This window comes from Lithobates pipiens, unplaced genomic scaffold (assembly GCF_037356315.1).
Source record: "Lithobates pipiens isolate NorthernLeopardFrog02 unplaced genomic scaffold, aLitPip1_a1.2 Scaffold_1, whole genome shotgun sequence".
NCBI classification, from domain to species: domain Eukaryota; kingdom Metazoa; phylum Chordata; class Amphibia; order Anura; family Ranidae; genus Lithobates; species Lithobates pipiens.
The window spans coordinates 191,513,073-191,528,597 of NW_027507685.1; the positions used below are offsets into that span (position 1 = coordinate 191,513,073).

A 15,525-nucleotide genomic window follows, 5' to 3' on the forward strand; every position below is an offset into this window, starting at 1 on the left:
TTACTCTATCCCAAATGGGGGGGTGGGGGTGGAGTGCCCATCTCAAGGTGTCTGATCATCACATGAATATTCCAAGTAGCCTGTCATCTACACAGTCTAACTCTGTTGTGCTATGGGATCCAATAAATGCTAATCTCTCTCTAAATTAACAGGAACAGGCTAAGATTCGAACCTAGTACGTGCAAGCTGAATGTACCAAGTTGATCGATCAACTCGGGCATAACCAGCATGCAGGGTTTTTACCTGTGTTTATCACTAGCGGCTGCTATAGCTACTAGAAATAATCACTGTCTTCTGGCAGGGATGGCTTTCCCCACCGGGAGAAGTCAATAGCCCGGCAGGAGGGAGTTCCACAACACCACCGTCTAAGTAGATGGGGAATCCAATGAATATCTTTCCTGCAACCCGTGGTTGCAGGAACGAAATAAGTTCTGTATACGGCCAGCCTTATTCATCACTCATACACAGACAACTTATAGTATTCACTTCATTCGTTTCCCTTCAGCTCATTATTTTTGGTAAATATGTACCATAGCATTAACAGTTCATATTTACTATTTCCAGCCAGAAGGTGGCAGACTCTTTTTAGACAAACCTTGACATGACTGAATTTAGAGTTTGTACTAAAATAAATCTCCCCACCTCCCAGACCCCTGGCATCCTGGTCTAATACACTTTTGTACACATTCCAGATTTGCATCACACGCTCATTCATTCCCAAGGATGGACCTGTATCCATGTCAGCCTCCTGTGGTAGCTCTGAGTACAACTAACTCAAAGAAACAATGCATGGCGTATTATGAGGAGGCAGATGGAACCATGGTGGAAGAAGCATTGCAAGAACAGTGACAAAAGTAAATGTTAGAGCAGGTTGCCTGCACTTGGGGTGGATAAATATTAAAAAAAAAAAAGTTAAAAATTCAAAAGGTGAGGTTGTCCTTGAAAGCAAACCTAAATCAGACAGAATAACTAGAAAACTATACAATTTTGGTTTTCTGAACTCTCCCCATACTTGGCTTTTCTAAACACACCTCTACAACACTTACGTATGGACACCAAAAGACAACGCAAATAGAAACACAAATTAAAAAAACAATGCTTTTTCTACATTCAATTTCTGGCTTGCTAGGCAAACTATCAATGAACTGCGTATTCAGTATTAATGAAGCAAGCTTTCCATTTTCGCCAATTAAATGTTGACAGCAGTTTTATTATGCCTATGATGCGGTTAACTTATACTAAATGGTGTGGTCATGGCCACAGAAAGCAATCACTTTTTTTCCCTCCCAGTCTGTTCACTTTACATATCTTTCAGATAGACCAGCTTGAAAATATATGTATCGCAGTAATGATCTTACCGACATCTGCATGTCTTTGCAGCATTCCGCAAGACCAAAGCCGTTTTCCTTCCCTCCCCAGCTCTGAAACAAACAAGATGAAGTACAAGTGAGCAACGTTTTTTTCCCTCTACGCACATTAATGCTAGGTGAACATAGGTTACACAAGGAGCTCACCTCAGCTAGATGCTGGAGTCGCGATAACAACGGCGTTCTCTTCTCGGAAGCCAAACGTGTGATATAATTAGATCTTTTACTGAAGACATAGAGAAGGTTTAGCACAGCTAGTACCACTTGCATGTCAGAAGAGGCGAGCAATGTTGTTAAGTGCTGAGGACAAAAAAAAAAAAAAAAAAAAAAAAAAAAATCAAAAAAACAGCGTCAGTATATTTAAACACATTTTCTGTTAACCTTTATAAACTTAACAGTAAAATCTGTAGCGTTTGGGACCATGGGGGCGGTCCCTTAGATCAGAGCTCGACAAAACCTGGTAAATTGGCCGCTCAGCATCCAGTACACAGACGGGAAACACAGAGAAAAAAGGTTGTGAGAGCCCATGAGCCATGCTGCTGTCAGGGAACACTGAAATATGTTTAGGCTTCCAGAAAATGGATGCCAGTGCCTTGAATAGGAATCATATAGAAAATGGCCGCTGAAGCCCAGACAGTCGGCCTGCTCTGCCCACACCAAAAATGACTGCCAATCATCATAAGGTAGCTATAAAAAAAAATAAAAATAAAAAAAAAAAACCTGCAAAGCCACAGCGCTGCACCATTCCCAGCAGACCCTCACAGGCACCTTTCAAGGGCATACCATACAGGTCCCAGGACCACCGCCATTCAGCCAGCCCCCCATGTCAGGTGAGAGCCCATAGAGAGCCCCTATATAGGCACACACACACACTGCTCAGCAGCCACATGCAGCATTGCCTCCTGAAGGGGGAGGGAGGAAAGATAGGGACAGGGGAGAGAAGATAGGGAGAGGAGGGGGCCCCCGAATCGACCTCCCAGGGAATGCCCAGCTGCTCAGCCCCATCAGAACAGGGAGAGCTGTACTTACCAGTCCTGAAGAGCTGGGGGACATTCAGGAGTACATCTACTCCTGATCAGTACAGGGTAGCTACTGGCCTCGACATACTGTGACGCAGACATCAGTAGCCTGGTCATATGTATGCCCCGGAGCATAAAAGCTCACCAACCACCTCTGGAGCCGAGGTAGGACGTGGCCTGCCGAGCCGTAGCTGCGACCTGCACACGCTCGATGGCCGGACTGGGGAGACTACAAGGATAAGTGAACCAGCCTGTCACCTAGCCGGCTGTTGATAGAAGATCACAGGATCACTCATCTTGTGCAAAAAGCAAAGCTTCTGCATAAAAAAATAAAAAACATGGACCTATGGGACCGCAGGGTTCCTAGGTCTTTCTCCTTCACTAGGCAAAATAAAACTGAGTTCTGCTAGCAGACAGGAGGGTTGATATCTAAGGGACCGCCCCCATGGGCGGAACTGAGAGTTCTGAGTGTTGTATTACAACTTTGCCTAGTATTCTCCTAGAGCTAAGGTATACAACCCAATGGCTTGAGGAGCTGTGTCGGTCCGTGAATATAAGAGAAATTCTGTATTTGTGCCCTTTGAACCTGCAATCCTGAGAAAGACTTTTCCACGGGGTTACAATAAATTTACAATGCACAATCAAAAAAGTTTAGGTACAGTTTTGTTGTTGTCACAATGCAATTTCATAGCAAGGGGTGATGTATGAATTAGCTGTCATATATAGAACATACTGGTGGTTCTTGTGCTCTTGGCTTCCATTTACTCCACACTTGAAATGATAGAAGCACTCCTTACTGCACACAAGTGCTCCAGGTCATTGAGAAATCTGTACAATAAGTCACAGTTCCTCCTTTTATGTAGGAAGGTGTTAGAGTAGTATTAAAGTGGCTGTAACGTCAGAAGGTTTTGTTTTTTTATCTTCATGCATTCTATGAAGCACAGATGAAGGACCCAAGAAGAGAAGGATCTGGGCTGCTCTGTGCAAATCCACTGCACAGGGCAGGCAAGTAGGACAGGTTTGTTATTTTTATATAAAATACAAGACTTGAAAATCACTTTAAATCCAAAAGCAAACATATTGCAGCTTACCTACCTTAGCCTATTAGATGTGATAGCTGCATTAGCTTCTTTTTTAGGCTTCCTTCTATTTTCATCTGGTGATCAAGCCAGTAAGTCAGTTTTTCACTAGCAAAACCCCCTCTCATTTACAGGAATGAAACAGACCATTTTACACTGACAGTTGATTTTCTCCAAAAAGGAAAAAAAAGGGCTTGCTTTAAAGCAGGATTCCGCTGCGGTTTTGTTTTTTTCTTATCACTGGTGGGCGATTCCTACCGTCTCTTAGCAGTCACGATCGGCGTGTTTTTGACCCCCGGCGTGACGATTTTATTGCAATGGGAAACTTTTAAAAAAGCAGTCCGGCGGTTTCTATTTTTACTGTGGGCGTCTGAAGCCCACAGGCATTTACTTCCTGTATGCGATGACGCTGGGCTCCCAGCATCCACCGCTCCATCTCGCGCATGCTCACTGATAGCAGTGAGCAGCTCTGTAAAAGTTTCCGGCTGCCATCAACCAAAATGGCAATTTTGGACACGCCCTCGTCACGTGACCGGCGTCCTCCTTCCGAAATCTCACGAGATTTCGGCATTACTATGTCCCCCATGGATTCTTGGGAAATAGCTAAGAAATTTCCCAGGGACCATTGCGAGGACGATAACCACGCCTACTCCCATGGGAGGACAGCCCGGAAGTCGGCACAAACATCACAAATATAAGGTAAGTACTGAATAATATTTTATTTCAATCTTCATTACTGTAACTATGTTAACATGCGATTTAGATAAGAACATTTTAGGTACAAAACCGCTTTAACAGATTAAAAAGTATTAGCAGGACTTCAGCTTCAATTTGTTTGTGTATTTAATTCTGCTATTACTTCTAACTGAGCCCTTCCCCCAGACTGAAAGTGCTATTGCCCCCTGTGCTCACTTATCTAGAGTGCAGCTTGTGTAATACAGGAGGTGCGTTACTGGTCAGATTATCAGGGGGGGGGGGGGGGGACTACTACAGCCACTACATCTAATGATAGCAATATATTTATTTTTTTGTTTTGGGTTTTAATACTGCTTTAACTGCTGTCACTAGAAAACACTGGCTGGGCTGCATAGAGGTTGTAGCAAGTCCCAGGAGAGGTAGATTGTGCACTGCAATAATTCTTGCGAGACGTTTACCAATCTGCCCATACCAGAAAACCATCAGATTTTGTAGAAAACACCCTAATGCCGCGCACACACAATCAGAATTTTGGATGCAAAAAGCTCTGATGGTTTTTCCGACGGAATTTCGCTCAGGCTGTCTTGCGTACACACGGTCACACCAAATTCCGACCGTCAAGAACGCAATGAAGTACAACATGTAAGACGAGACTAGAAAAAGGAAGTTCAATACCCAATAGCTTCCATCTCGTAGTTGAATCTGAGCATGCGTGAGTTTTTGCGCGTCGGAATTGCATAACACGATCAGAATTTGCACGTTTTTTCCGTCTGAATAATTGAGAACATGCTCTCAAGTTTTTGCTGGCACGAATTCGGCCAGCTAAATTCCGATGGAGCATACACACGTTTGCACTTTACGATGAAAAGCTCTCAGTCTTTTGCTGGCTGAAATTCCGATCGTGTGTATGCGGCATTAGGATGCCAAATATGAGAGCATGCAAACCTAGCAGAGAGCAACTTTATGGAGCCACTTCATTGGTGTTATACATGCAACATCAAGCGGAAGTACCAATTATATTTCTTGGGGCTCCAGTTGCAAACTGGTGCTGCAGGGAAATTAAGATAGCAGCTTTTGGTACCTCCTATAAAAAAGGCAGCAATAAAAATACATCTTCAACCAGAATGGGAACGTTTAGAAAATCTGCCATAATTTTGTCTGTGAAGCCCCTTGCCGTTTTTTGTTCCAGTCCAGACTGCGTTTGCCAAAAAAAAAAAAAAAAAAAGGAGATTGGAAATCCCCTCAATGAGAACAGAGCATTTAAAACTAGACAAATCTGCTCCTATCCCTTCCTGTCTCTATATTTAAGAAAATAAAGAAAATATAGAAAAAATAAAAGATGAAGGGTTGAATTTTCATACAAGGCACAAAACAAGCTACAAAAAATAAAATAAAAAAATTAGCTTTTTAGCAATTCCATGAAATTGAGAAAAGGACCATTCAGAAGTCAATCTAGTCAGCTGGCAGAGATATTCTCATGCCTCAATATCAAGCACTACAAGTATTCAGGTTAAGATTTTGCTGCATGAAAAAAAAAAAAAAAAAAAAAAAAAAAAAGTTTGTGCAAGATAGGGCAGCAGATTTAAAGAGACATGATGCAGGAACATGCGAGTTCCATAATTTGTGGTATTTCAATACATGTATTGGATAACACAGTTTGTGAACATCTACTACATACGTATGCTCCGTTTTGCAAAGTTAAACATCCAAAAGGAAAGTCTTTTGGGAAACTCTATACAATGAACACATACCTCAATGGAGCTATAGAGATGGCGAGAGAAGCTGTATTCAATAAGCAGAGCAGTGAAGTTGAGAACTGCCAGCAGAAGTGCTTTAAGCTGCTCCTTCTCAGGTCTGTCACACACCAGCATCCACGACATATTCTCCACAGTCTGCCCAGCATCTGCTAGGATCCCATCAAAGCGATCCAACAGGTCCACCCAGTGATAGAGCTCACACTACAAATAAACAGAAATTAATAAATTAGTAAAGAACAAATTTGATTCTTTAAAAAAAAAAAAAAAATATATAAGAAGTTGTTTTTTTTTTTTAATTAGATACATTTTTATTGAAACAAGTTTTTAAAATTTTACAAAGGAAGTTGCATATCAAAAGACATTGTGCAGTGTACAACCACGATAGGACAAAATTTAACCACTAAGCATCCAGGCCAATTCTGACATTTCTCTCCTACATGTAAAATTCATTTAATTTTTTTGCTAGAAAATTACATAGAACCCCCAAACATTATACATGTTTTTTTTTTTAAGCAAAGACCCTAGAGAATACAATGGCGGTTGTTGCAACTTTTTATCTCACTTGGTATTTGCGCAGCAATTTTTCGAACACGTTTTTTTCAGAAAAACAAAAAACAAAAAACAATTTCATGCTCAAAAAAAATAATAAAAAAAAACCAACATGTCGCGCTTCAAAATTGCACACACTCGTGACATGGCGCCAAACTTTGGTATTTAAAAATCCCCATAGGGGACGCTTTAAAAATTTCTACTGGTTACATGTTTTACATTACAGAGGAAGTCTAGGGCTAGAATTATAGCTCTCGCTCTAACGTTCGCAGCGATACCTCACATGTGTGGTTGCACGCCGTTTTCATATGTGGGCGGGACTTACATATCGCTTCTGAGTACGAGCTCACGGACACTTAAATATTTTTTTTTTTTTTTTTTTTTTTATTGTTAATTTAACTTTTATTTTTTTAGTTTGACACTTAAAAAAAAAATTTGATTACTTTTATTCATATTACAAGGAATGTAAACATCCCTTGTAATAGGAATATAGCATGATCGGACCTATTTACAGTGAGATATGAGGTCAATAAGACCCCATATCTCACCTCTAGGCTGGGAAAAAAAAAAACACAGCTTCCCAGCCAAGGTGGCGCCGTTATTTTGAATGCATCTGGTCCGCCGGAAATCTCTATGATACCATCTGGGGGCCGGTGGATCCTCTGACCGACTCACCGATGGAAACCGCCGCTATGATCATTCTTATGGTGCAGGGAATCGCTGGCTGAAAATGCTGATATCCGAATGATGTCTGTAACCTCCAGCATCATTCAGATATAACTCCCGAAAGTTGAGGCCGTCCCAGGACGTCCTCCCGGCGCGAGGTGGTTAAAAAGCAAAGGATTCAAAAATCATCTTCACCCAATTTACATCAGCTTTTAATCAGCAGAATATACGTGATAAATGATTCTACCGAGAGGAACAGTAATGGGGGTAATGAAAAAAGAAAAATGGGGGAGAAAGCAGGTAAAGAAACAGTAGTGGGAGAACCTCTCAGACCCAAGGAAACAATTAGTCAAAAATGACTGGTTGTAGGTGCTAGAAGCACAAAACCATGCAAGCAACCTGAAACCACCACATGGATGCTACACTGGACCAAAATGAAATACTGTTTTTAGAGGACAAAAAAAGTCAATACAATATGACACATTTAATAAATTAAAAATAAAGTGCTTGTAAAGGTTGAATTTTTTTTTACCCTAATGCTTTATCTGCATTAAGGTAAACACCTTCTGTGCAAAAGAACCAGCAATGTGCCTAAGAGTAGTGCCTCTCTCACCCCTCACTGGACATGGAGGCAGCAGTGGGGGACATTGGCTACCGCTGCTGTCAATCACATGTGGAGTGAGCAGAGGTGGGGCTGAGCTGCACTGTGTAGGTCTACGGACAAACTGTATGCGGCTTGGGATTGTGTCCTCATAGAAAACAGCTTGCTATGGGGGCACTCGGTAAGGGGGAGTAGCCAGGAGTGCAGACAGGGCACCCCAGAAGAGGAGGGTCGGGCTGCTCTGTGGAAAACCCAAAAACTATGACACGTTTCCAATTATAAAATAAAAATATTTTTACTTTTACAAACACTTTAAAGCAATTCCTAACAAGTCATAAGATTTATCACTATTCAAAAATGAATATTGATCGCATACCTTTCCAATATTCCATGTTTTGATCTGCTGTAGCTCGAGCAGAAGTTGCTCATCTGTGCAAACTTTCAACTTGTCAATCAGAGACCTGCAATCTGCAGGCTGTAGGGAAAATGGACACAAGAAAAATATAAGCACAGTATACAATAATGTAAAATAATTAGATTAAGCTTTATTTCTCAGTATCAGATTACTGCAGTGCTGCTAGCAACATTCCATCCTGAGGGGGAAGAGGTTAGCGAAAGCATTAGCATCCAAACCTTCCCTAGCGAGAGCACACAATGTTGTGTCTCCATCAAATAAGTGTAAAGTCATTTTACCTTTCAGATGATCGCTTTTAATAGAGTTATGTTAAATATATGGGAGCTGCTATGGCCGATGGGGTGAGGAGCACCTTAGCCATCACCTTTGATGTTAGAATTCACAGGCCTTCTCAGCTTCTAACAGTAAATGCTTACTAAACCCAGGAGCCTGCATTCACTATATCTGGTCTCCCAGAGTAAACAGAAATGCAATAGTTTTAGTAAATATAAACTAGGGGACGACACCGATTTTTCAGCTGCCTTTCAGGCTGACAGCCGATATCAGGTGCCCATTTTCTGCAGATTGAAATTATTTACAGTTAGGTTTTTTTTTTACCATTTTTATTGCTGTCACAAGGAATGTAAACATCCCCTTGTGACAGAAATAGGTGGTAACTGGTACTCTTTATGGAGGGATCTGGGGCCTATAAGACCACAAACCCCTCCTTTTCACCTGAAAGTATTAAAAATGTCAAGATCAGTTTTTAAAACTTTCTATTTTTTTAAAACTGGCGCCTTTAGGATGCCAGTAATCTGGAAGGGATGTCATGATATGGTTTCCGGGTTACTAGATCTTCAGCTTTGTTTGGGTCTTCAGCCAGCCGGCAGACATGTGGGACGTCCAAATGGGACGATAGACCCGGGCAGAGTGTCAGGAAAGGGGGTGTCCCCTCCCACTGCCTGTCATAACAGCCGAGCGGCTGCTGAGCCGCATTGGCTGTAATTACAAGAAAACTGACCGTCCACTCTAAAGAAAAACCCCTTGAAGCAATATTGATAACATTGCTAAGTTTGTGACCGATGCTTAAAAAAAAAAAAAAAAAAAAAAAAAAAAAAGAAGAAGAAAACAGAAAAAAAAAGGAATAAAATCGATAAATCGGTCGACCTCTAATATAAACTGCCAAATACCTTTTCTCATCAGCAGTTAGAGCAGTCTTTTTTGCCTTCTATGCGTGTCTGGTTAAAGTTTGCAGGAGTTTACATTCTCCCACGAATGTCCTATGACAGTGATGGCGAACATTGGCACCCCAGATGTTTTGTAACTACGTTTCCCATGATGCTCTTGCACTCTGCAGTGTTGTTGAGCATCATGGGAAATTTAGTTCCAAAACATCTGGGGTGCAAAGGTTCACCATCACTGTCCTATGAGAATGCATGACCCTTAACCAAAGCCTTTATATTAGGGCTGAAACAACTAATCAATTATGAAATGAAGTAACATAATGGGGTTTAAAAAAAACTAAAATGAACCCTTTATAGTACAAAAATATAATCACTACTGTAAATATTACTTTCACTGTTCTACAGTAAAAAAAAAAAAATGAACCCCTTCCAGTAGTCATCTGCTTTTTTTGTACTATAAAGGGCTAATTTTAGTCTTTATAAGCCCATTACGTTACTAAACGTCTTAGGCCTGGTTCACATCTATATGTTTAATGATGCTTTTTGCAGAAACGCACTACAGTTCATTTACATGGTTTCCTATGGGACACGTTCATATCTGTGCTTTTTTCAGCTGCTGCATATTTGGAAAGGGTCAGGGACTTTTAAACGCAAAACTGTGCTTTTTTGGTTCAATATACTTTAATGGAGAAGCTGCAGAGAAGAATGTAATGTGTTTTTGCAGCAATTTGTGTTTTTTTTTTTTTTTTTATCTGCCCAAAAAAAAATGCAAAAAACGCAAATTGCAGTAAAATCACGTGCGCAAAAAATCAAAAACGCACAGCAAAAAGCACTGCAGAAACAGATCAAAAGCAAAAACTGCATAGATGTTTATTGAGCTTTATGCTGGCCTCACGGATCAATTTTCAGGTGAGAAGATTCAGATGAAAAAATCTTTGTACATTCACTGAAAGAATTTTGTTTGAAATTTTCACTTCATTTCTGAACAAAAACCACAAACACTGTTTGCAAATTTCTTCGACCGAGAAGTTTTCCATTTCCAAATTTTCCTGTAACTGTGGTTGAAAATGAATGTCAATTTGACCCACTTTTTTTTTTTAAGGTTATTAACCGAAACAAATCGGCCAACTAATCGATTATGAAAATAATCGTTAGTTGCAGCCCTACTTGACATCCATTGTCTATAGGCAATGCTCACCAACTGAACTTGATGTACCTTCTATAACATTCACCCTTATCCAATCATTTTATAGTCACTGACCTAGAGCAAGACATGCATATCAAGTGTTGGTGCACCTAAAATGTACAGGCTTATTCCACGATGGCATCTCTCTCTCACAAGTAGAGAAGGAAAAATAGGGATGACAGCCTCAGAACACGTACCTACAAAGCTAAATATGCTACAGTTAACTCTAGTGGAAGATATGGCTATGTAAGACCCATTAGTATAAGAACTGTGCTGGCCACTGACAGCCAGGTAGTAGTGAGGCAAGCAAAGTTAGAATTTACACTATAGTGATATAAGAATCAAGTGTTGCAGTGTGGTGCATTTCTGCCATGTTGCACTACACGGTGTGCTGTGCATTTAACAATATAAGCACAGTTTTAGGGCCTGTGTTGACATCAGTTGGACATGCCAATATTCAGAAATCATTGACAGTTGCATATGACCTGCTTCAAGCAAGTTTTGCATTTCCATGGTCCTGTATGACAATGGAAAAACCTATATATTTTTCACAAATACTCACTGCCTCTGTTGGCGTCTTCTTCAGCTTCGTCCTGTCCACCTTCATTTTCAGATTTTTTTTTATACCTTCAGCTGCACAGCAGAGAAGAAAAAAAAAATAATTGGAACGAAAAATAATGGCATGCAACATACATGTTAACAAAATGGATAAAAAAAATAAAAATAAAAAAATAAACACTACATACATACTTAAGAGCTGCAGGATTCTGGCCAAAATGAAAAATCACAATTTTTTTTGCTTAGAATAAAGATCGCGATCCTCATCGTTTAATCGTGCAACACTAAACTTATAATGTTTTTAAATAAAATTATATATATATATATATATATATATATATATATATATATATATATATATATATATACATACACACACACACACATACATACACACACACACGGCAAAAACTCGAATATCCCAACAGTGTTAATTTCATTGTTATTTTAGTCAACTAAAACAACTGAGATGACTGAAATACAACTAAAACTAAAATGGTATTTTAGGCAAAAGACTAAGACTACAATGGGACTAAAATGAAAATGTCATTTTAGTCAAAAGACCAAAACTAAATTGAAATTTGACTTCAAAATTAACATTGGTCTATAGTGCATGTTGATACCTCAATGCCATAATAAATAACACATTAGAGCTTTCACTCCAGCAGTATATAATGAGTTTGGCAATTGTAGAGAATGCATTACAATTTAATTACACCCATTAGATTTTAGATGGCTAAAATGAGTTTTAGTCGACTAAAATGTACTGGAGATTTAGTCGACTAAATCTAAAACAATTGCAGAAGACTAAAACCTAAAATGCCATTTTAGTCCTAAGACTAAAACAGAATTTAAATTTGTTGTCAAAAATAACACATATGTAACTTTCAGCAACTAAGTAGTCACCAGAAGTACAGGCAAATAGAGGATAACTTTCTCTATAGGAGTGGGAGGAATATAAAAGGCCACATAACTAACATCCTAGGAAGACATTTTTGTCTGGAGGTTGCTTTAGGCTGCTTTCACACTGCTCCTTTGCAAAAAATTTTTTAAAATCAAAAATAAATAAAAAACCATGCATTTTTTTTCGACATTTTGCACCTGTGAAAAAAACAAAACCAAAAAAAAAACATGAGACTCCAAAAAAAAAAATAATTAAAAAAAACCCCATCTCAGATTCGTTTGATACTTTTTCCATTCCTTTTGGGGACATGTGTTTTTGGTGCTGATCTTTTACCACCAAAAATGCAGCATGCAGGACATTGAAAAACACAACTGTATAGCAACTGGCCAGTGTGAAGCGCTCCACAGGATTAAATGCATTGAAAAACTGATCAGTGTGAAAGCAGCCCTAGGCATATGGATAAAAAAATTATTATTACCATTAGCCTTCTGGAAAATGAATCTGCAACAAAGTAGGAGGTAAAACCCAAATTAAACCTACTCTAGCTGGATCCAGCAGGGCACGAGAAAGGAGAAGAAAACTGCATTGAAAGACTGCTGCAAGGCTGCAAGTTTCGTCCAGAAAACTCAAGGAACCAGGGACTCCGCAGGAAGATGCACTCAGGATGCAACAACTAGAAAACAGAGGAGAAACAAAAAAACAAAATCTCATTAATACCATTGCTGCTCAAAAGTAAAAAAAAAAAAAAGCTTGTAATTCATTCTTTATATGGTTTTAATGTCACCCTGGCCAGCCTATAGCAAAAGGGAGAAAAGGGAGGGCCGGGCAGTAGCGCTCTCATCCAGCAGAACAAGCCACTCATGCACGCCCCCAGGGACGCACAGCGCAGAGATCAGTGCTGCTCCGACCGATTGCATCTCCAAACATGGTGAAGAGCCTATGATGTAGGCTCTTTACCATGTGATCAGCTGTGTCCAATCACAGCGTTACTAGGAAGTGCTGGTTATCGGCTTTCCTCTATTCACGGTTTGGGGGCGGCTCTGCACTGATCATCAGTGCCCACCTGTGATGCCTATCAGCACCCATTAGTGCTACATATTAGTGTCCATCAGTGCAGCCTCATCAGTGCTCATCAGTCACAGAAAACTTGTAATATTTTGGTCTTTTTTCATTTGTTTACCAAAAATATAAAAGACCCAGTGGTGATGAAATACCACCAAAAGAGACAACTATTTGTGGGACAAAAATGATAAAAATAGGTCATGTGTACAGTGTAGCATGACCGCACAATTGTCAAAGTGTGACAGCGCTGAAAGCTGAAAATTGGCCTGGGCATGAAGGGGGTGAAAGCACCCGTTACTGAAGTGGTTAAACACCAACTCCAGCTTTTTTTATTTTATTTTTTTTTAATCGTAAATCCATTTTTTACACCCCCAACCTTATTGATGTTGTATGAAACACTGAAGACAGTCCAGGAGGGGGCACAAAAAAATAAAAACCCCAAAAAAAAACCAACGCACCACATGACCACCTGAAATGCTGGGAATTAGGGTAAGGCTATGTACACGGGACGTTTCTACAACCACTCCTGAAAGCTATAACGTGACTTGACAGATAGTAACCGTCTGTCTTACTGCATTTTCATGCCGCGTTTGCTTTTAGAAGCTTTAACAAGATAGATAAAACGTCTAGAAACTAAATGTGGGTAAACGTGAGTTACCACATTTGGTGCTTGAAATGGCTGTAAACTCAGCTTCTGAACGCATGTTTTGCGTTCCAAAAATGCCTCTAAACTCACCCGCCTAGAAACTACTGTAAACGACCCCGTGTACATGTACAGATAACAGAGGACAGTTCAGGGGCAGTAGAAAAAAAAATGGCCAACTGCTCCTAAACGTCTGTTTACCAGCAGCAGTGTACATGAGGCCTAAGTATTCTGTACATTTTTATTCAAATTAGATTTGGGAAGTAAAGGAGGAGGAACTGTGGAGTGATTTTCAGGCCTATTTTCACACACATGCAAACGATTTAGAAGCACATTTTTAAGCATATTCAAGCTTCACGCATTTTTCTTTTTAGAAAAACGTGAAGTTAAGTTTTCATCAACACATATTTCCTTATTTATAAGTCTACTTTCACACTGAGACACTTTACAGGCACTACAGCGCTAAAATTAGTGCCTGTGAAGAGCTTCTTCCATCTCTCCAGTGTGAAAGCCCAAGTGCTTTCACACTGGAGCAGTGAGCTTGCAGGACGGTAAAGCCGCATCTTTTCAGCGCTGTAGGAGTGGTGTATACACCGCTCCTAAAGCGCCCCTTCACATTGAAAACAATGGGGCAGCATAGCCAAAGTGTTGCCTTGTGGGCCGTTTAACCCCTTTTTCGGCCGCTAGCGGGGGTTAAAGCCACCCCGCTAGCAGCCGAATAGCACCACTACGACGGTAAAGCAGCACTAAATAGCCCCGCTTTACCGCCAACACCCGCTCCAGTGTGATAGTAGCCTAAGTGAGCAAAAATAAATAAATAAATAAATCTCCCTTTTTAAGTGCCAGACAAGTCAAGGAGACAATGGATAAAACTTTGTATGTGCCACCGAGAAATCGCACACAAGTTATAAAATAATTTTTCTACTATACAGATGAAAACCGTAAAAGTACAAAATACGATTAAAAGCAATAAATTCATGTATATAAAATTTGTCTTGCAGTACTAAGGCATATAGGCCCAATGTTTCAGGAAAGAGTTCACTTCTTCAGGAGCCACATCCTTATTGTATATTCTAGATCCTGAATTGTACATTCTTCAAACAATTGTAGATCTCATTCCTCAAAGCATGATATAGACACACAAATGTTATTTTAATTACATATTATATAGTTGTCATCAAAATCTACGGGGTCACCGAAAGGACACAATTCAAAAGGCTCCAGCTATATTGCCATATCCTATATGGCTGTTACCTGCCCCATAAAACCACATTGATAAAAGCCACATCCACATCATCAGGAAAAGCACATGTCTGATTCGAATAGGGCGCCTGAGCAAAATCACGCAGAGGACAGTGAGCTCTGCCCAGTGTCTTTTGCTAAACAACTCCAACACACTCAGGTCCTACTGACATAAAATGCAATCACTCTACAGTCCTCCATAAGAACAAGGAGGGTTCTTCGGCAAAGGGAAGGATGCAAGGGACACATGACAGCTCTGAATTTGACAAGATCAACAAGTGATCTTTTGCATAAAGTTTCCAAATGGTATATTTTATAAACCAAAAGGGAGAAAAATAGACAGTCACTGTTGGGGGATCACATACACTTGAAGCAGTATCAAACATTATTTAAATCTTTCATTTTAAGGGGTTCTATTGTGTCCAAGTGCATAATACTAAGACTGGTCAGCCTTTAACCTTTTTATTCTTATTGGGCATATCACTGCAGCCGGTCTCTCTAAAAAGTAGACAGTAGTTAATTTTTAGGCCTCACTGGTTGTTTTTGGGCATTTTTACAGCAGTTGTTTTTGGCAGTAGATGTTTTTTTCTACTGTCATTAACCACTTCAGCCCCGGCC

The 15,525-nt window shown here is 40.0% G+C and overlaps 1 protein-coding gene across 13 annotated transcripts in view; it reads right to left on the minus strand.

Annotated features, from left to right (window-relative positions):
* The window catches only part of HUWE1 (HECT, UBA and WWE domain containing E3 ubiquitin protein ligase 1), a 226,822-nt gene that overhangs the window by 153,868 nt on the left and 57,429 nt on the right, over positions 1-15,525 (minus strand). For all 13 annotated transcript variants that reach the window (XM_077479218.1, XM_077479208.1, XM_077479201.1 and 10 more), the window contains exons 2-7: positions 12,501-12,633; positions 11,061-11,131; positions 8,111-8,209; positions 5,913-6,119; positions 1,515-1,667; positions 1,359-1,421 (exon numbers count right to left, since the gene is read on the minus strand). In XM_077479218.1, coding sequence (XP_077335344.1) covers positions 1,359-1,421; positions 1,515-1,667; positions 5,913-6,119; positions 8,111-8,209; positions 11,061-11,105 — 567 coding nt within the window. In that variant the 5' untranslated portion in view covers positions 11,106-11,131; positions 12,501-12,633. The remainder of the gene's footprint in view (positions 1-1,358; positions 1,422-1,514; positions 1,668-5,912; positions 6,120-8,110; positions 8,210-11,060; positions 11,132-12,500; positions 12,634-15,525) is intronic.